The following is a 23376-nucleotide window of genomic DNA, read 5'->3' as shown; positions in this document are numbered from 1 at the left end:
GGACTGGGAGGGGGTTTGGGGCTCCCAGTATGAACTGGGAGGGACTGGGATCTCCCAGTATGGACTGGGAGGGACTGGGAGGGGGTTTGGGGCTCCCAGTGTGAACTGGGAGGGACTGGGATCTCCCAGTATGGACTGGGAGGGACTGGGAGGGGGTTTGGGGCTCCCAGTGTGAACTGGGAGGGAGTTTGGGGTTCCCAGTATGAACTGGGAGGGACTGGGAGGGAGTTTGGGGCTCCCAGTATGGACTGGGAGGGACTGGGATCTCCCAGTATGGACTGGGAGGGACTGGGAGGGAGTTTGGGGTTCCCAGTATGAACTGGGAGGGACTGGGATCTCCCAGTATGAACTGGGAGGGACTGGGATCTCCCAGTAGGGACTGGGAGGGACTGGGATCTCCCAGTATGGACTGGGAGGGAGTTTGGGGCTCCCAGTATGGACTGGGAGGGACTGGGATCTCCCAGTATGAACTGGGAGGGGGTTTGGGGCTCCCAGTATGAACTGGGAGGGGGTTTGGGGCTCCCAGTATGAACTGGGAAGGGATTTCCCATTCCCAGTATGAACTGGGGACTTCCCAGTATGAACTGGGAGGGTGTGGACAGGTCCAGGGCCAGGACTGGGATTCTCCCAGTGTTCCCAGTTTGCTCCCGTTACTGGTTGAGGGTGCTCCCAGTTCTCCCCAGTCCCTCCCAGTTCCCCCCCAGTCCCTCCCAGTTCCCTCCCAGTCTCTCCCAGTTCCCTCCCAGTTCCCCCCCAGTCTCTCCCAGTTCCCTTCCCAGCCCCCCAAGTCCCTCCCAGCCCCCCCAGTCCCTCCCAGTTCCCCCAGTTCCCCCTCCCAGTTCCCCCAGTCCGGAGGTGACGTCCCCGCCACCTTTGGGTGCTTCCGGCCGGAAGAGGCCTCGGGGGCACCCAGAGATTTTTGGGGGGCGGCTCTGGGGCGGTTTTGGGGTTCCTGGGGGAATTTTTGGGGTCCCAGGAGGGATTTTGGGGTTTCCTGGGATTTTTTGGGGTGTCCAGGGGGGATTTTGGGGTTCCCAGGGAATTTTTGGGGTCCCAGGAGGGATTTTTGGGGTTCCCTGGGATTTTTTGGGGTCCCAGGAGGGATTTTTGGGGTTCCCTGGGATTTTTTGGGTGTCCCAGGGGGAATTTTTGGGGTTCCCTGGGAATTTTTGGGGTCCCAGGAGGGATTTTGGGGTTCCCTGGGATTTTTTGGGTGTCTCAGGAGGAATTTTTGGGGTTCCCAGGGGGTTTTTTTGGGGTTCCCCAGGATTTTTTTGGGGGGGGGCTTCCCAGGGGGGATTTTTGGGGTTCTCCGGGATTTTGGGGGGGTCCCAAAATTTGGGGATGAGCCGGGGGGGGCGGCAGGGGGGGGACAACGTCCCCTCGGAGCTGCTGCGGGAGCAGGAGAACCTGCGGATCTTCGAGCTGCTGGGCAGGAAATGCGTGGTGAGAACTGGGGGAACTGGGAGGGACTGGGAATGGGAACTGGGGGGACTGGGAGGGACTGGGGGGAACTGGGAATGGGAACTGGGGGGACTGGGAGGGACTGGGGAAACTGGGAGGGACTGGGAATGGGAACTGGGGGGACTGGGGAAACTGGAATGGGGAACTGGGGGAAACTGGAGGGACTGGAGGGGAACTGGGGGTACTGGGGGGAAACTGGGAGGGAACTGGGAGGGACTGGGGGGAACTGGGGGGACTGGGAACGGGAACTGGGGGGACTGGGGAGACTGGGAGGGACTGGGAGGGACTGGGAGGGACTGGGAATGGGAAATGGGGGGAACTGGGGGGACTGGGAGGGAACTGGGGGGAACTGGGGGGACTGGGGGAACTGGGATGGGGAACTGGGGGGACTGGAAGGGACTGGGGGGGACTGGGAACAGGAACTGGGGGGACTGGGAGGGACTGGGGGGGACTGGGAACAGGAACTGGGGGGACTGCGAGGGACTGGGAATGGGAACTGGGGGGACTGGGAATGGGAACTGGGGGGACTGGGAGGGACTGGGAATGGGAAATGGGGGGAACTGGGGGGACTGGGGGGAACTGGGAGGAACTGGGAATGGGAAATGGGGGGACTGGGAGGAACTGGGGGGAAACTGGGAGGGACTGGAGGGGAACTGGGAACGGGAACTGGGGGGAACTGGGGGGACTGGGGGAACTGGGGGGGACTGGGGAAACTGGGATGGGGAACTGGGACGGACTGGGAGGGACTGGGGAACTGGGATGGGGAACTGGGGGAAACTGGGAATGGGAATTTGGGGGACTGGGATGGACTGGGAAGGGGGTTTGGGGGGTTTAAGGGGGATTTGGGGGGATTTAGGGTGAGATGGGAAGGATTTTGGGGGGTTGGGAGGGGGAATTTGAGGGACTGGGGAAACTGGGAGGGACTGGGATGGGGAACTGGGATGGACTGGGATGAACTGGGAGGGACTGGGAAGGGGAATTCGGGGGGGTTTAAGGGGAATTTGGGGGGATTTAGGGTGGGATGGGAAGGATTTTGGGGGGTTGGGAGGGGGAATTTGAGGGACTGGGGAAATTGGGATGGACTGGGATGGACTGGGAAGGGGAACTGGGGGGAACTGGGGGGAACTGGGGGGATTTGAGGGGGGTTTAAGGGGAATTTGGGGGGATTTAGGGTGGGATGGGAGGGATTTCGGGGGTTTGGGAGGGGGATTTTGAGGGACTGGGGGAGCTGGGAGCCACTGGGACAGACTGGGAAGGGGAACTGGGATGAACTGGGGGGAACTGGGAAGGGGAACTGGGGGGGTTTAAGGGGAATTTGGGGGGGTGTGAGGGAGGTTTTGGGGGGTTTAGGGTGGGATGGGGGGGATTTCGGGGGTTTGGGAGGGGGAATTTGAGGGACTGGGGAAAATGGGGGAGGACTGGGAGGGACTTGGGGGAACTGGGATGAACTGGGAGGAACTGGGAGGGACTGGGAAGGGGAATTGGGGGGGTTTGGGGGGGATTTGGGGGGATTTAGGGTGGGATGGGGGAGGATCTTGAGGTCTTGGGGGGTAAATTTGGGGTCCTGGGGGGGAATTTGGGGGTCCTGGGAGCATCTGGGGGATTCTGAGGGGATCTGGGGCAATAAGGGGAGACATTTGGGGTCCTGGGAGAGTCGTGAGGGGGATTTGGGGGTCCCTGGGAGGGATTTGGGGGTCCCTGGGAGGGATTTGGGGGTCCCTGGGAGGGATTTGGGGGTCCCTGGGAGGGATTTGGGGGTCTCTGGGGCCATTTTGGGGTTTCTGGGGCCATTTTGTGGTCTCTGCTGAGGTTTTGGGCCAGTCTTGGGGGATTTTGGGCTGTCTGGGAGGGATTTTGGCATCTCCAGATGAATTTTGGGGTCTCTGGGGCCATTTTGGGGTGTCTCGGATGGATTTTGGGATCTGTGGGACCATTTTGGGCTGTCTCGGATGGATTTTGGCATCTCCAGATGAATTTTGGGGTCTGTGGGGCCATTTTGGGGTGTCTCGGATGGATTTTGGGGTCTGTGGGGCCATTTTGGGGTGTCTGGGATGGATTTTGGGATCTCTGGGGCCATTTTGGGCTGTCTGGGATGGATTTTGGCATCTCCAGATGAATTTTGGGGTCTGTGGGGCCATTTTGGTGTCCCTGGCTGGATTTTGGATTCTCTGGAGCCGTTTTTCTGAGTCTCTGGGCTGGATTTTGGGGATCTCCAGCCGGATTTTGGGGTGTCCCTGGGCTGGATTTTGGGGTGTCCCCGCAGACCCTGGTGACCGCCGTGGTCCAGCTGGTGGTGGCCGAGCCCGGGGGGGTCCCCGGGGGTCCCGGGGGGGTCCCGGGGGGCTCCTGGAGCCTCCGGGGCTGCGGCGTCGCCTGCCTGGTCCGGGACAGCCCCCGGCGCTCCTACTTCATCCGCATCTTCCGCCTGCCCGTGAGTCTGGGGGACCCCAAATCCCGGGGGGACCCCAAATCCCGGGGGGACCCCAAATCCTCGGGTTGGGATCCTCCAAATCCTGGGGTCCTCAAAATCTTGGGGAGGGGGAGTCCCTAAACCCAGGGGGGTGGGTTCAGGACAGCCCCCGGTGCTTCCACTTCATCATCCTCCTCTTGAGGGGGGTCCCCAAATTCTGGGGGGTGACCCCAAATCCTGGAGGGAACCCCAAATCCTTTGTGGGGGATCCCAACTCCTGGTGGGGAGTCCCCGAAACTCCAGGATGGGGGGAGATGAAGGGGTTGGGGTTGGGTGGGGAGCCCCTGATGGGTTTTGGGGGGTCCTGAGGGGGTTTTGGGGGGGTCCCAGAGGTTTGGGGGGTCCTGAGGGGGTTTTGGGTGGGGTCCCAGAGGTTTTGGGAGGGTCCCAAAGGTTTTGGGGGGGCTCCCAGAAGCTCTGGGGGGTCCCAGAGGGGTTCTGGGGTCCCTGAGGGGGTTCTGGGGGGTCCCTGAGGGGTTTGGGTGGGTCCCAGAGGTTTGGGGGGTCCTGAGGGGGTTTTGGGGGGGTCCCCGAGGGGGTTTTGGGGGGTCCCAGAGGTTTGGGGGCTCCCAGAGGGGTTCTGGGGTCCCTGAGGGGGTTTTGGGGGGGTCTTTGAGGGGGTTTTGGGTGGGGTCCCAGGGGTTTGGGGGGTCCTGAGGGGTTTGGGGGGCTCCCAGAGGTGGTTTGGGGGAGGTTCTGGGGGGGTCCCAGAGGTTTTGGGGTCCCTGAGGGGTTTTGGGAGGGTCCCAAATGTTTTGGGGGGGTCCCTGAGGGGTTTGGGTGGGGTCCCAGAGGTTTGGGGTGTCCTGAGGGGTTTTTGGGGCTCCTGAGGGGGTTTTGGGGGGTCCTTGAGGGGGTTTTGGGTGGGTCCCAGAGGTTTGGGGGGTCCTGAGGGGTTTTTGGGGCTCCTGAGGGGGTTTTGGGGGGGTCCCAGAGGTTTGGGGGTCCTGAGGGGGTTTTGGGGGGGTCCCAGAGGTTTGGGGGTCCTGAGGGGCTTTTGGGGGGTCCTTGAGGGGGTTTTGAGGGGATCCCAGAGGTTTGGGGGGTCCCTGAGGGGGTTTTGGGTGGGTCCTGAGGGGTTTTGGGGTGTCCTGAGGGGGTTTTGGGGGGGTCCCAGAGGTTTGGGGGATCCTGAGGGGGTTTTGGGGGGTCCCAGAGGTTTGGGGGTCCTGAGGGGTTCTGGGGGTCCCCAGGAGGGTCCCTGACCCCCCACCCCCCCCCAGGCCGGGGAGCTGTGGTGGGAGCAGGAGCTGCAGGGGGGGATGGGCTACAAGACCCCCACCCCCTTTTTCCACACCTTCGTCAGCCACGTGAGTGGGCGGGGCCGGGGCGGGGCTTGGGCGGGGCCATGGAAATGTGGGTGGGGCAGTGGGCGGGGCTATGGGGATTTGGGTGGGGCTATGGAAATGAGGGTGGGGTCAGTGTGCATGGCTATGGCAATGTGGGTGGGGCTATGGAAATTTGGGTAATGGAATGGAAATGTGAGCGTGGCTATGGAAATGTGGGTGGGGCAGTGGGCGGGGCTATGGAAATGTGGGCGGGGCTATGGAAATGAGGGTGGGGTCAGTGTGCATGGCTATGGCAATGTGGGTGGAGCTATGGAAATTTGGATAATGGAATGGAAATGTGAGCGTGGCTATGGAAATGCGGGTGGGACAGTGGGCGGGGCTATGGAAATGTGGGAGGGGCTATGGAAATGTGGGAGGGGCTATGGAAATGCGGGTGGGGTCAGTGTGCATGCTATGGAAATGAGGGCGGGGCTATGGAAATGCAGTTGGGGCAGTGGGCGGGGCTATGGCATTTTGGACTGGGCAGTGGGCGGGGATATGTAAATGAGGGTGGGGTCAGTGTGCATGCTATGGAAATGTGGGCGGGGCTATGGAAATGTAGGTGGAGTCAGTGGGTGTGGCTATGTAAATGTGGATGGGCAGTGGGCGGGGCTATGGAAATGAGGGTGGGGTCAGTAGGTGTGGCTATGCAAATGTGGGCGGGGCTATGGAGATGAGGGTGGGTCAGTGGGTGTGGCTATGTAAATGTGGGTGGAGTCAGGGGGCGGAGCTATGGAGATGTGGGCACGGCAGTGGGCAGGGCTATGAAAATATGGGCGGGGCTATGGAAATGAGGGTGTGGCAGTGGGCGGGGCTGAAGGTGGCCATGGGTGGGAGGAGCCATTATGGGCGTGGCAAGGGGGAGGGGCTTGAATGGGCGTGGCCTGGAGGGGTGGAGCCAAATGAGCGCGGGGGGTGGGGGCGGGGCCAATTTGAGTTGGGGGCGTGGTCTGAAGCGAGTGGGCGTGGCCAGACGGTGTGGTCATAGAAGGGGTGTGGCCTGCACTTGATGGGCGTGGCTAATGATGGGCGTGGCCATTGATTGGCAGGGCTAACCGCTCATTACCATATAAGGGAAGTAGGCGTGGCCATCGATGGGCGTGGCTATTGACGGGCAGGGCTAACAGCTCATTAGCATATAAGGGAAATGGGCGTGGCTAATGATGGGCGTGGCCATTGATTGGCAGGGTTAGCAGCTCATTCGCATATAAGGGAAATGGGCGTGGCCACTGCCATTAGTGGGTGTGGCCAATAGGATGCTGCCATATAAGGGAAAGTGGGTGTGGTTTGGGTAAGTGGGCGTGGCCTGGCCACCCACGGCGGCTCCTGATTGGCTCAGGAGGGGTGGGCGGGGCTGAACTTCGCCTCCGAGGCCGAGGCCGCCGCCTTCGAGGGCCGGGTCCAGGAGAGGCTGCGGCGGCGGCAGCAGCGGGGCGGTGAGAGACCCCTCCCCAAAATGCGCCTGGGACCCCCAAATCCACCCCCAAAATGCGCCTGGGACCCCCAAATCCACCCCCAAAATGCACCTGGGACCCCCAAATCCACCTGGGAACCCCCGAAATGCACCTGGGACCCCCAAATCCACCCCCAAAATGCGCCTGGGACCCCCAAATCCACACTCAAAATGCACCTGGGACCCCCAAATCCACCTGCGAACCCCCAAAATGCACCTGGGACCCCAAAATCCACACTCAAAATGCACCTGGGACCCCGAAATGCACCTGGGACCCCCAAATCCACCCCCAAAACGCACCTGGGACCCCCAAATCCACCCCCAAAATGTGTCTGTGAACCCCAAAATGCACCTGGGACCCCCAAATCCACCTGGGAAGCCCCGAAATACACCTGGGAACCCCCAAAATGCACCTGGGACCCCCAAATCCACCCCCAAAATGCGCCTGGGACCCCCAAATCCACCTGGGAACCCCCGAAATGCACCTGGGACCCCCAAATCCACCCCCAAAATGTGTCTGTGAACCCCAAAATGCACCTGGAACCCCCAAATCCACCTGGGAACCCCTGAAATACACCTGGGACCTCCAAATCCACCTGGGAACCCCCGAAATACACCTGGGACCCCCAAATCCACCCCCAAAATGCGCCTGGGACCCCCAAATCCACCTGCGAACCCCCGAAATACACCTGGGACCCCCAAATCCACCCCCAAAATGCACCTGGGACCCCCAAATCCACACTCAAAATGCACCTGGGACCCCGAAATGCACCTGGGACCCCAAAATCCACCCCCAAAATGCACCTGGGACCCCAAAATCCACCCCCAAAATGCACCTGGGACCCCAAAATCCACCCCCAAAATGCACCTGGGACCCCCAAATCCACCCCCAAAATGTGTCTGTGAACCCCAAAATGCACCTGGGACCCCAAAATCCACACTCAAAATGCACCTGGGACCCCGAAATGCACCTGGGACCCCCAAATCCACCCCCAAAAATGCACCTGGGACCCCAAAATCCACCCCCAAAATGCACCTGGGACCCCAAAATCCACCCCCAAAATGCACCTGGGACCCCGAAATGCACCTGTGACCTCAAAATCCACCCCCAAAATGCACCTGGGACCCCCAAATCCACACTCAAAATGCACCTGGGACCCCGAAATGCACCTGGGACCCCCAAATCCACCCCCAAAATGTGTCTGTGAACCCCAAAATGCACCTGGGATCCCAAAATCCACCCCCAAAACGTGTCTGTGAACCCCGAAATCCACCTGGGAACCCCCAAATCCACCCCCAGAATGTGTCTGTGAACCCCAAAATGCACCTGGGACCCTGAAATCCACCTGGGAACCCCCAAAATCCACCCCCAAAATGTATCTGGGGACTTTCAAAATGTACCTGGCAACCCTCAAAATGTATCTGGGAATGCTCCAAATGCACCTGGGATCCCCAAAACGCATCTGAGGACCTTAAAAACACACCTGGGAACCCCAAAATACACCTGGGAATACCCAAAATGCACCTGGGAACCCCAAAATACACCTGGGAATACCCAAAATTCACCTGAAAATGCCCAAAATACACCTGGGAATACCCAAAATGCACCTGAAAATGCCCAAAATACACCTGGGAATACCCAAAATTTCCCCGGGGATCCCCAAAATACACCTGGGGACTTCCAAAACACACCTGGGACCCCCGAAATGCTCCCGAGAACCCCCAGACTGCATCAGAACCCTCCCAACCCCCCCTTGGAATGCCCCAAATCCACTGGAATTCCCAAAAAATCCTTCGGCCGTCCCCCCAAAATTCCCCAAAACGCCCCCTCCCCCACCTCTGACCCCCCCTTTTCTCCCCCCGCAGAGAAGCAGCTGCTGCCCCCTCCCCCACCCCCCGGCCATGGTGAGTCCTGACCCCCCCGGGGGGATTTTGGGGGGATTTTTGGGGGGTTTGGGGGTCACTGGGGGGGTCCCCACCCCCACCGACCCTCACTGTGCCCCCCCAGAGCGTCGGGGGAGCCTCCCCAGGACCCCCAACCCTGATGGTGAGTGAGTGGGGGGGGTCCTGCCCCGTTTTGGGGGGGTCCTGCCCCGTTTTGGGGGGTCCTGCCCCGTTTTGGGGGGTCCTGCCTCATTTTGGGGGGTCCTGCCTCATTTTGGGGGGTCCTGCCTCATTCTGGGGGCTTCTGTCTCATTTTGGGGAGTCCTGCCTCAATTTGGGGGGTGGTCCTGCCTCATTTTGGGGGGTCCTCCCCCATTTTGGGGGGGGTCCTGACCCATTTTGGGGGGGGGGGTCCTGCCCCATTTTGGGGGGCCCTGACTCATTTTAGGGGGCTCCTGCCCTGTTTTGGGGGGTCCTGCCCTATTTTGGGGGGTCCTGTCTCATTTTGGGGGGGGTCCTGCCCCATTTTGGGGATGTCCTGCCTCATTTTGGGGGGGGTCCTGCCCCATTTTGGGAGGGTCCTGCCCCATTTTTGGGGGGTCTTGCCCCAGTTTGAGGGTGTTCTGCCCCATTTTGGGGGGGGCCTGACTCATTTTGGGGGGGCAGTTTGGGGTGGGCTCAGAAGGGCATTTTGGGGTGGGAATTTGGGGTCTCTGGGATGGTTTTGGGGGTCTCAGGGGAGGAGGTTTAGGAGCTCTGGGGGGGATTTTGGGGTCTTTGGTGTGGATTTGGGGTCTCTGGGTTGGATTTGGGGTCTCTGGGTTGGTTTTGGGGTCTCTGGGTGGGATTTTGGGGTCTCTAGGTTGGATTTTGGGGTCTCTGGGTGGGATTTTGGGGTCTCTGGGTTGGTTTTGGGGTCTCTAGGTTGGATTTTGGGGTCTCTGGGTGGGATTTTGGGGTCTCTGGGTGGGATTTTGGGGTCTCTGGGGTGGATTTTGGGTCTCTGGGTGGGATTTTGGGGTCTCTGGGTGGGATTTTGGGGTCTCTGGGGTGGATTTGGGGTCTCTGGGTGGGATTTTGGGGTCTCTAGGTTGGTTTTGGGGTCTCTGGGTTGGTTTTGGGGTCTCTGGGTGGGATTTTGGGATCTCTCAGGAGGATTTTGGGATCTCTCGGGAGAATTTCGGGATTCTCCCCATACTGGGGGGGGGTCCCACAATGATTTTTTCCCCTCCCCCAGGCCCCCCCATCCCGGCCACGCCCATCCCCAACCCCGACATCACCCCCAGCCGGTACCGGGGGCTGCCCAGCCCCCCCTCGGGACCCTCCCCCACCTCGGGACCCCCGCCCGCCCCCGGGGCCCCCCCCGGCCAGCGGAAAAAGGGGAGGGGGCGCAAGAAAATCTCCAAGGCCGATATCGGGGTCCCCTCCGGATTCAAGTGGGTCTGGGGGGGGATTTGGGGTCTGGGGGGATTTGGGGGATGGGATTTGGGGGATGGGATTTGGGGGGATGGGATTTGGGGTCTGGGGGGGATTTGGGGTCTGGGGGGATTTGGGGGATGGGATTTGGGGTCTGGGGGGATTTGGGGGATGGGATTTGGGGTCTGGGATTTGGGGGGATGGGATTTGGGGGATGGGGGATTTGGGGGATGGGATTTTGGGTCTGGGGGGGATTTGGGGGATGGGATTTGGGGGATGGGATTTGGGGTCTGGGGGGGATTTGGGGGATGGGGGGATTTGGGGGATGGGGGGATTTGGGGTTTGGGGGGATTTGGGGTCTGGGGGGATTTGGGGGATGTTGGGGGGGTTTTGGGTATGGGGGGATTTGGGAGATGGGGGGATTTTGGGGGGGATTTGGGTCTGGGGGGGATTTAGGGTGGGGAGGATTTTGGGAATGTGGGGGTCGATTTGGGGGGTGTGGGGGTCGGTTTGGGGGGTGTGGGGGTCGGTTTGGGGAATGTGGGGGTCGGTTTGGGGGATGGGGGGATTTGGGGGATGGGGGGGGAATTTGGGGTCTGGGGGGGATTTGGGGAATGTTGGGGGGATTTAGGTCTGGGGGGGGATTTAGGGTGGGGAGGATTTGGGAGATGTGGGGGTCGGTTTGGGGGATGTGGGGGTCGGTTTGGGGGATGTGGGGGTCGGTTTGGGGGGTGTGGGGGTCGGTTTGGGGGATGTGGGGGTCGGTTTGGGGGATGTGGGGGTCGGTTTGGGGGGTGTGGGGGTCGGTTTGGGGGATGTGGGGGTCGGTTTGGGGGGTGTGGGGGTCGATTTGGGGGATGTGGGGGTCGGTTTGGGGGGTGTGGGGGTCGGTTTGGGGCCATCTCTTGGGAGGTTTTGGGGGGTCTCCAGGGGGATTTTGGGGTCTGGGGGGTTCCGGGGGGTCGCGGGGGTCTCACCGCTCTCCCCTCCCCCTCCAGGCACGTCGGTCACATCGGGTGGGACCCCACTGGTGGCTTCGATGTGGGTGACACCTCCCCCAAGTGGGTGACAGTGACCCCGGGGTGACCCCACGGGGGGTGACAGATGTCCCTGCCCAGGTGGCATCCCTGGGCCTGGCCCGGGGTCCCCATGGGGTGACCCTGGGGTGACAGCGACCCTGTGAGGGGTGACAGTGACCCGAGGGGTGACAGCGATCCCGTGCAGGGTGACAGTGACCCTGAGGGGTGACAGCGATCCCGTGTGGGGTGACAGTGACCTGAGGGGTGACAGTAACCCAAGGGGTGACAGTGACCCTGGGGGTGACAGTGACCCGAGGGGTGACAGTGACCCTGTGTGGGGTGACACTGACCCTGTGGGGTGACACTGACCCTGGTGACAGTGACCCTGAGGGGTGACAGGGACCCGAGGGGTGACAGCGATCCCGTGCAGGGTGACAGTGACCCGAGGGGTGACACTGACCCTGGTGACAGTGACCCGAGGGGTGACACTGACCCTGTGTGGGGTGACACTCACCCTGTGTGGGGTGACACTGACCCTGTGGGGTGACAGTGACCCTGAGGGGTGACAACGATCCCGTGCAGGGTGACAGTGACCCGAGGGATGACACTGACCCTGTGGGGTGTGACACTGACCCCGCGGGGTGACACTGACCCCGCGGGGTGTGACACTGACCCCGCGGGGTGACACTGACCCTGTGTAGGGTGACAGTGACCCAAGGGGTGTGACACTGACCCCGTGGGGTGTGACAGTGACCCCGCGGGGTGTGACACTGACCCCGCGGGGTGTGACACTGACCCCGCGGGGTGTGACTCTGACCCCGCGGGGTGTCCCTGTCCCCTCACCGTGTCCCTGTCCCCAGCTGGCCGCCCTGGACCCCGCCCTGCGGTCCCTCTTGTTCCATGGGGTGACACTGACCCTGTGGGGTGACACTGACCCCGTGGGGTGACACTGACCCCGTGGGGTGACACTGACCCCGTGGGGTGACACTGACCCTGTGTGGGCTGTCAGTGACCCTGAGGGGTGAGAGTGACCCGAGGGGTGACACTGACCCTGTGTAGGGTGACACTGACCCCGCGGGGTGTCCCTGTCCCCTCACCGTGTCCCTGTCCCCAGCTGGCCGCCATGGACCCCGCCCTGCGGTCCCTCTTCGCCCAGGCCGGGGTCAGCGAGCGCCACTTGGCCGACGCCGAGACCTCGCGCCTGATCCACGACTTCATCGAGCGCCGGGGCGGGCTGCAGGCCGTGCGCGAGGAGATGCGGCGCCAGGGTGGGCACGGGGCGCCTGGGGCACCTGGGCACACCTGGGCACACCTGGGCACACCTGGGAGGGACCTGGGCACACCTGGGAGGGACCTGGGGACAGCTGGGAGCACCTGGGCACAGCTGGGCACACCTGGGAGGGACCTGGGCACACCTGGGCACACCTGGGAGGGACCTGGGGACAGCTGGGAGCACCTGGGCACACCTGGGAGGGACCTGGGCACATCTGGGCACACCTGGGCACACCTGGGAGGGACCTGGGCACATCTGGGCACACCTGGGCACACCTGGGAGGGACCTGGGGACAGCTGGGAGAAACCTAGAGACACCTGGGGGGCACCTGGGCACACCTGGGAGGGACCTGGGGGCTCCTGGGGACAGCTGGGAGCACCTGGGCACACCTGGGAGCACCTGGGAGGGACCTGGGCACACCTGGGGGTTCCTGGGCACACCTGGGGGCACCTGGGAGGGACCTGGGCACACCTGGGGGTTCCTGGGCACACCTGGGGGCACCTGGGAGGGACCTGGGAAACCTAGAGACACCTGGGCACACCTGGGGGTACCTGGGACACACCTGGGGGTGGGACTAGGCACACCTGGGCACACCTGGGAGGGACCTGGGCACACCTGGGTACAACTGGGGGGCACCTGGGGATACCTGGGGGTACCTGGGACACACCTGGGGGTACCTGGGCACACCTGGGGGTACCTGGGCACACCTGGGCACACCTGGGGGTACCTGGGCACACCTGGGCACAACTGGGGGGCACCTGGGGATACCTGGGCACACCTGGGGATACCTGGGCACACCTGGGCACACCTGGGGGTACCTGGGACACACCTGGGGGTGGGGCCGGGCACACCTGGGAGGGACCTGGGCACACCTGGGCACACCTGGGGGCACCCGGCGGGTCTCTGTGCCCCCCCGTGCCCCCTCTGACCCCTCCCCCTCCTCTCTCTCCTCCCCCAGGACCGCCCCCTCCCCCCCCGGGCCGCGGGAGCCCCGCCCCTCCCCCCGCCCCTCCCCCCCCTCCTCCCGCTCCCGCTCGGCGGTCCCGGCCCCTCCCCCACCCCGCGCCGGCCCCGCCCCTCCCCCCGCCCCTCCCCCTCCGCGAGGCCCCGCCCCTCCCCCGCGAGGCCCCGCCCCCCCGGGCGCCGCCGCCCCGCCCCCTCCCCCCCTCCGCCGCCCCCTCCCCCCTCCGGGGTCCCCCCCGCGACCCCCCCCGGCCGGGGGGCGCTGCTGGACCAGATCCGCCAGGGGGTGACGCTCAACAAGGTCGGGGACCCCAAAAACGGGGAGGGGGAGACCGAAAATGGGGAGGGGGCACCAAAAATGGGGAGGGGGCACCAAAACTGGGGAGGGGGACACCGAAAATGGGGAGGGGGCACCAAAAATGGGGAGGGGGACACCGAAAATGGGGAGGGGGAGACTGAAAATGGGGGGGGGAGACCGAAAATGGGGAGGGGGCACCAAAAACGGGGAGGGGGAGACCGAAAATGGGGAGGGGGCACCAAAAATGGGGAGGGGGCACCAAAAAATGGGGAGGGGGAGACCGAAATTGGGGAGGGGGCACCAAAAATGGGGAGGGGGACACCGAAAATGGGGAGGGGGCACCAAAAATGGGGAGGGGGCACCAAAAAATGGGGAGGGGGAGACCGAAAATGGGGAGGGGGCACCAAAAATGGGGAGGGGGCACCAAAAATGGGGAGGGGGAGACCGAAAATGGGGAGGGGGAGCTCAAAAATGGGGATGGAGACCCCAAAAATGGAAGGGGGACACCAAAAAATAGGGAGGGGGACACCAAAAATTGGGATGGGGACCCCAAAAACGGGTGGGGTGGAGCCAAAAATGGGAGTGGGACCCCAAGAATGGGAGGAGACCCCAAAAATTGGGGGGGGGTGTCCAAGGGGGGGGTCCTGTGACCTTTGGGGGTCTCCATGGGATGGGGGAGGGGCTGTTCCATGCCCCTTTTTTTTGGGTGGGTGGTCTCGTGATTTCTTGGGGGGCTCCCCTGACCTTTTGACGTGGCCGTGGGGGAGGGGCTGGTGGGGGAGGACCCTGCCTGACCCCTCCCCATTTCCCACCCCCCCCCCCAGACCCCTGAGACCCCCGAGGTGGGCGCGGGTCCCGGCGCGGGGGGGCTCGTGGGGGCCCTGATGGACGTGATGCAGAAGCGAAGCCGCGTCATCCATTCCTCGGGTGAGACCCCTCCCCAAATTAAAACAAAACAACCCCAAAACCCCCAAAATCCCCCCAAAAAAACCCCCCGACCCCTCTCCATTGTCGCCCCCCCAGATGAAGGCACAGCCAGCGAGGAGGAGGAGGATGATGATGAATGGGACGAGTGAGACCCCCCCTGCCCCTCCCCCTCCCTCGAGACGCCCCCAGACCCAAATTGGGGCCCCCCCCACCCCTCCCCCACCCCGCCTGCGCCCCTCCCCCAGCTCGGGGGGGGAGGGGCCCCGGCTTTTCCTGCCCCCCCTCCCCTTTTTTCCCCCCCTCGTGCCCCCCCCCCCCCCCCCAAATAAACGCAGGAGTCACGTGACCATGCGCCTCGTTAATGAATCGCTCATTAATTACCGTTTAATGAGCCCCGGCAGCGAGGAGAGGGAGCGGGAATCCAGCGGCTCGGGGAGGGGCCCCGAGGGGATCCCGGCGCTTCCAGCGGCTCCGAGCCGGGAAAACCGCGCGGAAAATGGGGGAAAAACGGCGGAATTCGGGATCGGCGCCGTGCGCGGGCGCTGCTGGGAGCGATATGTAAATGAGGCAGCGCCGCGGCCAATGGAAACCGGTCCCTTCGCACCAGTATGTAAACGAACAGTCGCGGGTGCTGCTGGGAGCGCTATGCAAATCAATCGACGCGGCGGCCAATGGCGGGATCAGATATTATGCAAATAAAGCGGCGCGGTGGCCAATAGAGAAGGGGCGCGACGGTGTCGGTATGGAAATTAATCACCGCATCAGCCAATGGAAGGCGCGCGGGCTGCTGTCACTATGCAAATCAGCAGCCGGGCCAGCCAATGGGCGCTGGGCGCGGGCAGAGGAAGCCCCGCCCCCCGCGCTGCCCGCCGGGCGGAAGCGGCGCCAGAAAGAAAAAAAAAAAAAAAAAAAAAAGGCGGAAAACGACAAAAAAAAAAGCGGCGGCGGCTGAAAATGGCGGAAAATTTAAAAGGTGGCGAGAGCGGGGCGGGCCCGGGGGGTCTCCGGGGCTGCGGGAGGGGGAGAACCGGGCCGGGGGCGCTCTGAGGGGCCGGCGGCGCTGCCCGCGCGCGGCCGTTGGCGCCTGAGGGAAGCGGGGGGAAGTGGCGGGAACGGGCGGGAGAGGCTCGGCTCGGCTCGGCTCGGCTCGGCTCGGCTCGGCTCGGCTCGGCTCGGCTCGGCTGGCTCGGCTCGGCTCGGCTCGATGGTGCCGCCCGTCCCCTGACGCTGTCGCCCCGGTGCCGCCCGCAGAGTGCTCCGTGTGCTGCCTGTCGCCCTGGCCGCGGCTGCAGGAGCTGTGCCGGCTGCAGCGCGTGCGGTGCCGCGCCCTGGGGGTCACCCGCCGCAACCTCGCCGAGTTCGAGGTGGAGACGATCTGCGACTACCGGCGAGTGCGGGTGAGGGGCGCGGGACCCCCGGACGGGACCCCCGAGCTGGGAACCGACACGGGACCCCCGAGCTGGGAACCGACCCGGGACCCCCGAACCGGGACCCCGAACGGGGAACCGACCCGGGACCCCCGAACCGGGACCCCGAACGGGGAACCGACCCGGGAGCCCCGGACGGGACCCCCGAGCTGGGAACCGACCCGGGACCCCCGGACGGGACCCCCGAACCGGGACCCCGAGCTGGGAACCGACCCGGGATCCCTGGACGGGACCCCCGAGCTGGGAACCGACCCGGGACCCCCGGACGGGACCCCCGAACCGGGACCCCGAGCGGGGAACCGACCCGGGACCCCGAGCGGGGAACCAACCCGGGACCCCCGGACGGGACCCCCGAACCGGGACCTCCGGACGGGGAACCGACCCGGGAGCCCCGAACCGGGACCCCCAAATCGGGATCCCTACAGACACTGGGACCCCCAAACTGGGAGCTGACCCGGGACCCCCGAACCAGCACCCCCAAACTGGGAGCTGACCCGGGACCCCCGAACCAGCACCCCCAAACTGGGAGCTGACCCGGGACCCCCGAACCGGCACCCCAAACTGGGAGCTGACCCGGGACCCCCGAACCGGGACCCCCAAACTGGGAGCTGACCCGGGACCCCCAAATCAGCACCCCAAACTGGGAGCTGACCCGGGACCCCCGAACCGGGACCCCCACAGACACTGGGAACAGAGCGGGGACCCCTACACGGGACCCCCAAACCGGGATTCCACCCCACAAAGACCAGGAATCCAGCCAGGCCCCCAAACTGGGACCCCCAAACCCAGAATTGGCCCAGGACCCCCACACTGGGCACTGCCAGACCCCCTGGGGGCAAACGGGGACCCCCTGGTGACCCCAAAACCCCCCTGGCCTCGTGAGCCCCCACAGGGACGTCGGGGTCTCCTTTAAGGTCCCCAGGCTTCGACACCCCAAGAATCTCTGACCCAGTTCGGCCCCACAGGGTCTCTGGACATTGGGGTCACTCCAGGAACCCCCAGACCCAAAAAAGCTCCACAGGGTCCCTGGGGTCACTCCAGGAACCCCCAGACCCAAAAAAGCCCCACAGGGTCCCTGGGCATTGGGGTCACTCCAGGAACCCCCAGACCCAAAAAAGCCCCACAGGGTCCCTGGGCATTGGGGTCACTCCAAGAACCCCCAGACCCAAAAAAGCTCCACAGGGTCCCTGGGGTCACTCCAGGAACCCCCAGCCCCAAAAAAGCCCCACAGGGTCCCTGGACATTGGGGTCACTCCAGGAACCCCCAGCCCCAAAAAAGCCCCACAGGGTCTCTGGGCATTGGGGTCACTCCAGGAACCCCCAGACCCAAAAAAGCCCCAAAGGGTCCCTGGGGTCACTCCAGGAACCCCCAGCCCAAAAGAGCCCCACAGGGTCCCTGGGCATTGGTGTCACTCCAAGAAGCCCCAGCCCCAAAAAAGCCCCACAGGGTCTCTGGACATTGGGGTCACTCCAGGACCCCCTGAACCCTCTTAGACCCCCAAAGGACCCCCACAGTGGGGTCACCCCAGGAACCCCCAGACCTCGTGAGACCCTCAGAGTCCTCCAGATTCCCGCGTCCCTCCCGACCTCATGAGACCCCCCAGCGTCTCCAGACCTTGCGGTCACTCCAGGAACCCCCCAGACCTTTTGAGTCCCCACACCTGGGGGTCCCCACTGCCCACCCCCTACCCCAAACCCCCCTTTAACCCCGCCTTTATCCCCCCACCCACGCAGAACGAGGATTTCTACCTGGTCAAGTGGCGTGGTTACCCCTCGTCGGCCAACACCTGGGAGCCGCGCCGCAACCTGCGCTGCCGCGGGCTGCTGCAGCAGCTGCACGCCGACCTGGCCCGGGCGCCGGGCGGGCCGGTGCGGCCGGGCCGCCGCGGTCTGCCGGCGCGCGCCATGTTGTACTTGGAGAAGAAGAAAGAGCAGCGGCGCGCGCTGCGGCGCTGGGAGCAGAACATCAACTGCACGCGCAGCCACCGCGGCCGCATCTCCATCGAAAACAACGTGGACCTGCAAGGGCCGCCCCGCAACTTCGTGTACATCGATGAGTGCAAGGTGTGCGCAGGCGTGGCGCTGACCCCCGTGACGGCCGGCTGCGAGTGCCAGGACTGCCTGGCGGAGGCAAAAACAAACGGGGGCTGCTGTCCGGGCGCATCACAGAGCAGGTTTGCTTACAACCAAGACGGACAGGTGCGCATCCGGCCGGGACAGCCGATTTACGAGTGCAACTCGCACTGCCGCTGCGGCGCCGAGTGCCCCAACCGCGTGGTGCAGCGCGGCATCCGCTACGACCTGTGCATCTTCCGCACCAACGACGGGCGCGGCTGGGGCGTGCGCACGCTGCAGCGCATCCGCAAGAACTCCTTCGTCATGGAGTACGTGGGCGAGGTGAGTGTGACAGGTGTGTGACACGGTACAGGTGTGTGTGACAGGTGTGACAGGGCGTGCGCACGCTGCAGCGCATCCGCAAGAACTCCTTCGTCATGGAGTACGTGGGCGAGGTGAGTGCGACAGGCGTGTGTGATGGTACAGGTGTGTGTGACACGGTACAGGTGTGTGTGACAGGTGTGTGTGACACGGTACAGGTGTGTGTGACACGGTACAGGTGTGTGTGACAGTACAGGTGTGTGTGTGACAGTACAGGTGTGTGTGACAGTACAGGTGTGTGTGACAGTACAGGTGTGTGTGACACAGTACAGGTGTGTGTGACACAGTACAGGTGTGTGTGACAGTACAGGTGTGTGTGTGACAGTACAGGTGTGTGTGACAGTACAGGTGTGTGTGACAGTACAGGTGTGTGTGACACAGTACAGGTGTGTGTGATACAGTACAGGTGTGTGTGACAGTACAGGTGTGTGACGGTGCAGGTGTGTGTGACACAGTAGAGGTGTGTGTGATACAGTAGAGGTGTGTGTGACAGTACAGGTGTGTGTGATACAGTACGTGGGCAAGGTGAGCTCAGGTTTGTCACAGGTGTATGACAGGTGTGGTACAGGTGTGGCATGGTTCAGGTGTGCCCCAGGTGTGACAGGTGTGTCCCTGCCCCAGATCATCACCTCGGAGGAGGCGGAGCGCCGGGGACAGGTGTACGACCGCCAGGGCGTCACCTACCTCTTTGATCTGGATTATATAGACGACGTATACACCGTGGACGCCGCCCACTATGGCAACATCTCGCACTTCGTCAACCACAGCGTGAGTGCGCCTCACCTGGGCCCAGGTGTGGGCTTACCTGGGCTCAGGTGGGGGCTTACCTGGGTTTAGGTGTGGGCTTACCTGAGCTCAGGTGTGGGTTTAACTGGGCTTAGGTGTGGGCTTACCTGGGCTCAGGTGTGGGTTTACCTGGGCTCAGGTGTGGGTTTACCTGGGCTCAGGTGTGGGCTTACCTGGGCTCAGGTGTGGGCTTACCTGAGCTCAGGTGTGGGCTTACCTGCCCACAGGTGTGGGTTTACCTGTTCTCAGGTGTGGGCTTACCTGCCCACAGGTGTGGGTTTACCTGAGCTCAGGTGTGGGTTTACCTGGGTTCAGGTGTGGGCTTAACTTGGGTTCAGGTGTGGGCTTACCTGCCCTCAGGTGTGGGTTTACCCATCCACACGTGGGGGTTTACCTGAGCTCAGGTGTGGGTTCACCCACTCACAGGTGTGGGATTTACCTGTTCTCAGGTGTGGGTTTACCTGGGCTCAGGTGTGGGTTTAGCCGGCCACAGGTGTGGGATTTACCTGTTCTCAGGTGTAGGTTTACCTGCCCTCAGGTGTGGGATTTACCTGTTCTCAGGTGTGGATTTACCTGCCCACAGGTGTGGGTTTACCTGGGCTCAGGTGTAGGTTTACCTGCCCACAGGTGTGGGTTTACCTGGGCTCAGGTGTGGGTTTACCCGCCCTCAGGTGTGGGTTTACCTGGGTTCAGGTGTAGGTTTACCTGCCCTCAGGTGTGGGCTTACCTGGGTTCAGGTGTGGATTTACCTGTTCTCAGGTGTGGATTTACCTGCCCACACGTGGGGGTTTACCTGCTCTCAGGTGTGGGTTTACCCGCCCACAGGTGTGAGTTTACCTGGGCTCAGGTGTAGGTTTACCTGCCCTCAGGTGTGGGATTTACCTGTTCTCAGGTGTGGGTTTACCTGCCCACAGGTGTGGGTTTACCTGGGCTCAGGTGTAGGTTTACCTGGGCTCAGGTGTAGGTTTACCTGCCCTCAGGTGTGGGTTTACCCGCCCACAGGTGTGGGTTTACCTGTTCTCAGGTGTGGGTTTACCTGCCCTCAGGTGTGGGCTTACCTGCCCTCAGGTGTGGGTTTACCTGCCCACAGGTGGGGCTGTACCTGCTCCCAGATGGGCCTTTACCTGTGCAGAGGTGTGGCCTTACCTGCCGTGTGGGTGGCGCTTCCAGCACCTGTTCCCCAGGTGTGGGTGTGTCTCGGGTGCCGTGGGTGGAGCTCATGGGGGTGGGGCTCACCTGCCAGGTGTGTCTCACCTGCCGGGCGGGGCAGTGTGACCCCAACCTGCAGGTGTACAACGTGTTCATCGAGAACCTGGACCAGCGCCTGCCGCGCATCGCGCTCTTCGCCACGCGGCCCATCCGGGCAGGGGAGGAGCTCACCTTTGACTACAACATGCACGGTACCTGCCGCACACCTGGCACACCTGTACCTGGCACACCTGTACCTGGCACGCCTGTACCTGGTATACCTGTACCTGACACACACCTGTACCTGGCACACCTGTACCTGGCACACCTGTACCTGGAACACATCTGTACCTGACACACACCTGTACCTGGCACACCTGTACCTGACACACCTGTACCTGGAACACATCTGTACCTGACACACCTGTACCTGGTACACCTGTACCTGGTACACCTGTACCTGGCACACCTGTACCTGACACACCTGTACCTGATACACACCTGTACCTGGAACACACCTGTACCTGATACACACCTGTACCTGACACACCTGTGCCTGGCACACCTGTACCTGACACACCTGTACCTGGTACACACCTGTACCTGGAACACATCTGTACCTGACACACCTGTACCTGGCACACCTGTACCTGACACACCTGTACCTGGCACACCTGTACCTGACACACCTGTACCTGATACACACCTGTACCTGACACACCTGTACCTGATACACACCTGTACCTGGAACACATCTGTACCTGACACACCTGTACCTGGTACACCTGTACCTGCCACACACCTGTACCTGGTATACCTGTACCTGGCACACCTGTACCTGGTACACCTGTACCTGGTACACACCTGTACCTGGCACACCTGTACCTGGCACACCTGTACCTGACACACCTGTACCTGACACACCTGTACCTGGTATACCTGTACCTGACACACCTGTACCTGGCACACCTGTACCTGACACACCTGTACCTGGCACACCTGTACCTGACACACACCTGTACCTGGCACACCTGTACCTGGTACACCTGTACCTGGTACACCTGTACCTGGTATACCTGTACCTGACACACCTGTACCTGGCACACCTGTACCTGGAACACATCTGTACCTGACACACCTGTACCTGGTACACCTGTACCTGCCACACACCTGTACCTGGTATACCTGTACCTGGCACACCTGTACCTGGTACACCTGTACCTGGCACACCTGTACCTACTACACCTGTACCTGGCACACCTGTACCTGATACACACCTGTACCTGACACACCTGTACCTGATACACCTGTACCTGGTACACCTGTACCTGCCACACACCTGTACCTGGTATACCTGTACCTGGTACACCTGTACCTAGTACACCTGTACCTGCCACACACCTGTACCTGCCATACCTGCCACACCCCTGTCCATTTACACACCTGTACCTCACACACCTGTCCAGTTACACACCTGTCCATTTACACACCTGTCCTGCACAGACCTCCCTGCCCTCAGCCCACCCTGCACTGTGGGGTTGGCACAGGGCTCAGGGCCACACCTGGGGGGAGTCCAGGCCATACCTGGGGGGGCCAGGGCCACACCTGGGGGTGTCAGGGTCACACCTGGGGGGGTCCTGGCCACACCTGGGGGGGTCCTGGTCACACCTGGGGAGACTCAAGAGCCACACCTGGGGGGTCCTGGCTACACCTGGGGGGGTCCTGGTCACACCTGGGGGGGTCCTGGTCACACCTGGGGGGACTCAGAGCCACACCTGGGGGGTCCTGGCTACACCTGGGGGGGTCCAGGCTATACGTGGGGGTTCCTGGCCACACCTGGGGGGTCCTGGCTACACCTGGGAGTTCCTGGCCACACCTGGGGGGGTCCTGGTCACACCTGGGGGGACTCAGAGCCACACCTGGGGGTCCTGGCTACACCTGGGGGGGTCCAGGCTATACCTGGGCGTTCCTGGCCACACCTGGGGGGGTCCAGGCTATACGTGGGGGTTCCTGGCCACACCTGGGGGGACTCAGAGCCACACCTGGGGGTCCTGGCTACACCTGGGGGGGTCCAGGCTATACGTGGGGGTTCCTGGCCACACCTGGGGGGACTCAGAGCCACACCTGGGGGTCCTGGCTACACCTGGGGGGGTCCAGGCTATACCTGGGCGTTCCTGGCTACACCTGGGAGTTCCTGGCCACACCTGGGGGGACTCAGAGGCACACCTGGGGGGGTCCTGGCTACACCTGGGGGGGTCCAGGCTATACCTGGGGGTTCCTGGCCACACCTGGGGGCGCGCAGCCCTACCTGCGCGCTGCCAGGTGTCGCTGAGCGCACCTTTCCCCGCAGTGGACCCCGTGGACGCCGAGAGCACCCGCATGGACTCCAACTTCGGGCTGGTGGGGGGGTCCCTGGGGGGCTCCCCCCGCGCCCGCGGCCGCATCGAGTGCAAGTGCGGGGCGGCCTCGTGCCGCAAATTCCTGTTTTAAAGCGCACCTGGACCACACCCACCGCACACCTGGGCCACGCCTCCACTGCCGCCAGCAACGCCCCGGGGAGTTTGGGCTGTTCTGAGGGGTTTTGAGGGGGTCCCGGTGGGGTTTTGGGGGTCCTGGTGGGGATTTGAGGAGATTCAGATGAAGTTTTGAAGGTCCCAGTGGGGTTTTAAGAGGGTCCCGGTGGGGTTTTGGGGGTCCTGGTGGGGTTTTGAGGGGATCCAGGTGAAGTTTTGGGGGTCCTGGTGGGGTTTTGGGGGTCCCAGTGGGGTTTTGAGGGGATCCAGGTGAAGTTTTGGGGGTCCAAGTGGGGTTTTGAGGGGGTCCCAGTGGGGTTTTGGGGGTCCAGGTGGGGTTTTAAGGGGATCCAGGTGAAGTTTTGAAGGTCCAGGTGGGGTTTTGAGGGGATCCAGGTGAAGTTTTGGGGGTCCTGGTGGGGTTTTAAGGGGGTCCCGGTGGGGTTTTGGGGGTCCCAGTGGGGTTTTAAGAGGGTCCCGGTGGGGTTTTGAGGGGATCCAGGTGAAGTTTTGGGGGTCCTGGTGGGGTTT

At 62.9% G+C, this 23376-nt stretch overlaps 2 protein-coding genes across 2 annotated transcripts; both read left to right on the top strand.

Annotated features, from left to right (window-relative positions):
- Nucleotides 1–1344: 1344 nt before the first annotated feature.
- On the top strand, nt 1345–14644 carry WAS (WASP actin nucleation promoting factor). The gene is made up of 11 exons (XM_077789661.1): nt 1345–1446; nt 3728–3895; nt 5158–5244; nt 6602–6698; nt 8582–8620; nt 9837–10035; nt 11014–11056; nt 12149–12318; nt 13234–13336; nt 14393–14495; nt 14592–14644. Exons 1-11 carry the CDS (start codon nt 1345–1347, stop codon nt 14642–14644), a joined length of 1164 nt encoding a protein of 387 aa, XP_077645787.1.
- A 199-nt stretch (nt 14645–14843) lies between these two features.
- On the top strand, nt 14844–22848 carry SUV39H1 (SUV39H1 histone lysine methyltransferase). Its single transcript, XM_077789660.1, has 7 exons — nt 14844–15053; nt 15118–15235; nt 15747–15892; nt 17657–18319; nt 18980–19126; nt 20415–20544; nt 22683–22848. Exons 1-7 carry the CDS (start codon nt 14844–14846, stop codon nt 22820–22822), a joined length of 1554 nt encoding a protein of 517 aa, XP_077645786.1. The 3' UTR covers nt 22823–22848.
- Nucleotides 22849–23376: the final 528 nt, after the last annotated feature.

This window comes from Lonchura striata, chromosome 36 (genome assembly GCF_046129695.1).
Source record: "Lonchura striata isolate bLonStr1 chromosome 36, bLonStr1.mat, whole genome shotgun sequence".
Lineage (NCBI taxonomy): Eukaryota > Metazoa > Chordata > Aves > Passeriformes > Estrildidae > Lonchura > Lonchura striata.
Note: the sequence above shows the minus strand (reverse complement) of the source record. Positions and strands in the feature narration are given on the sequence as shown.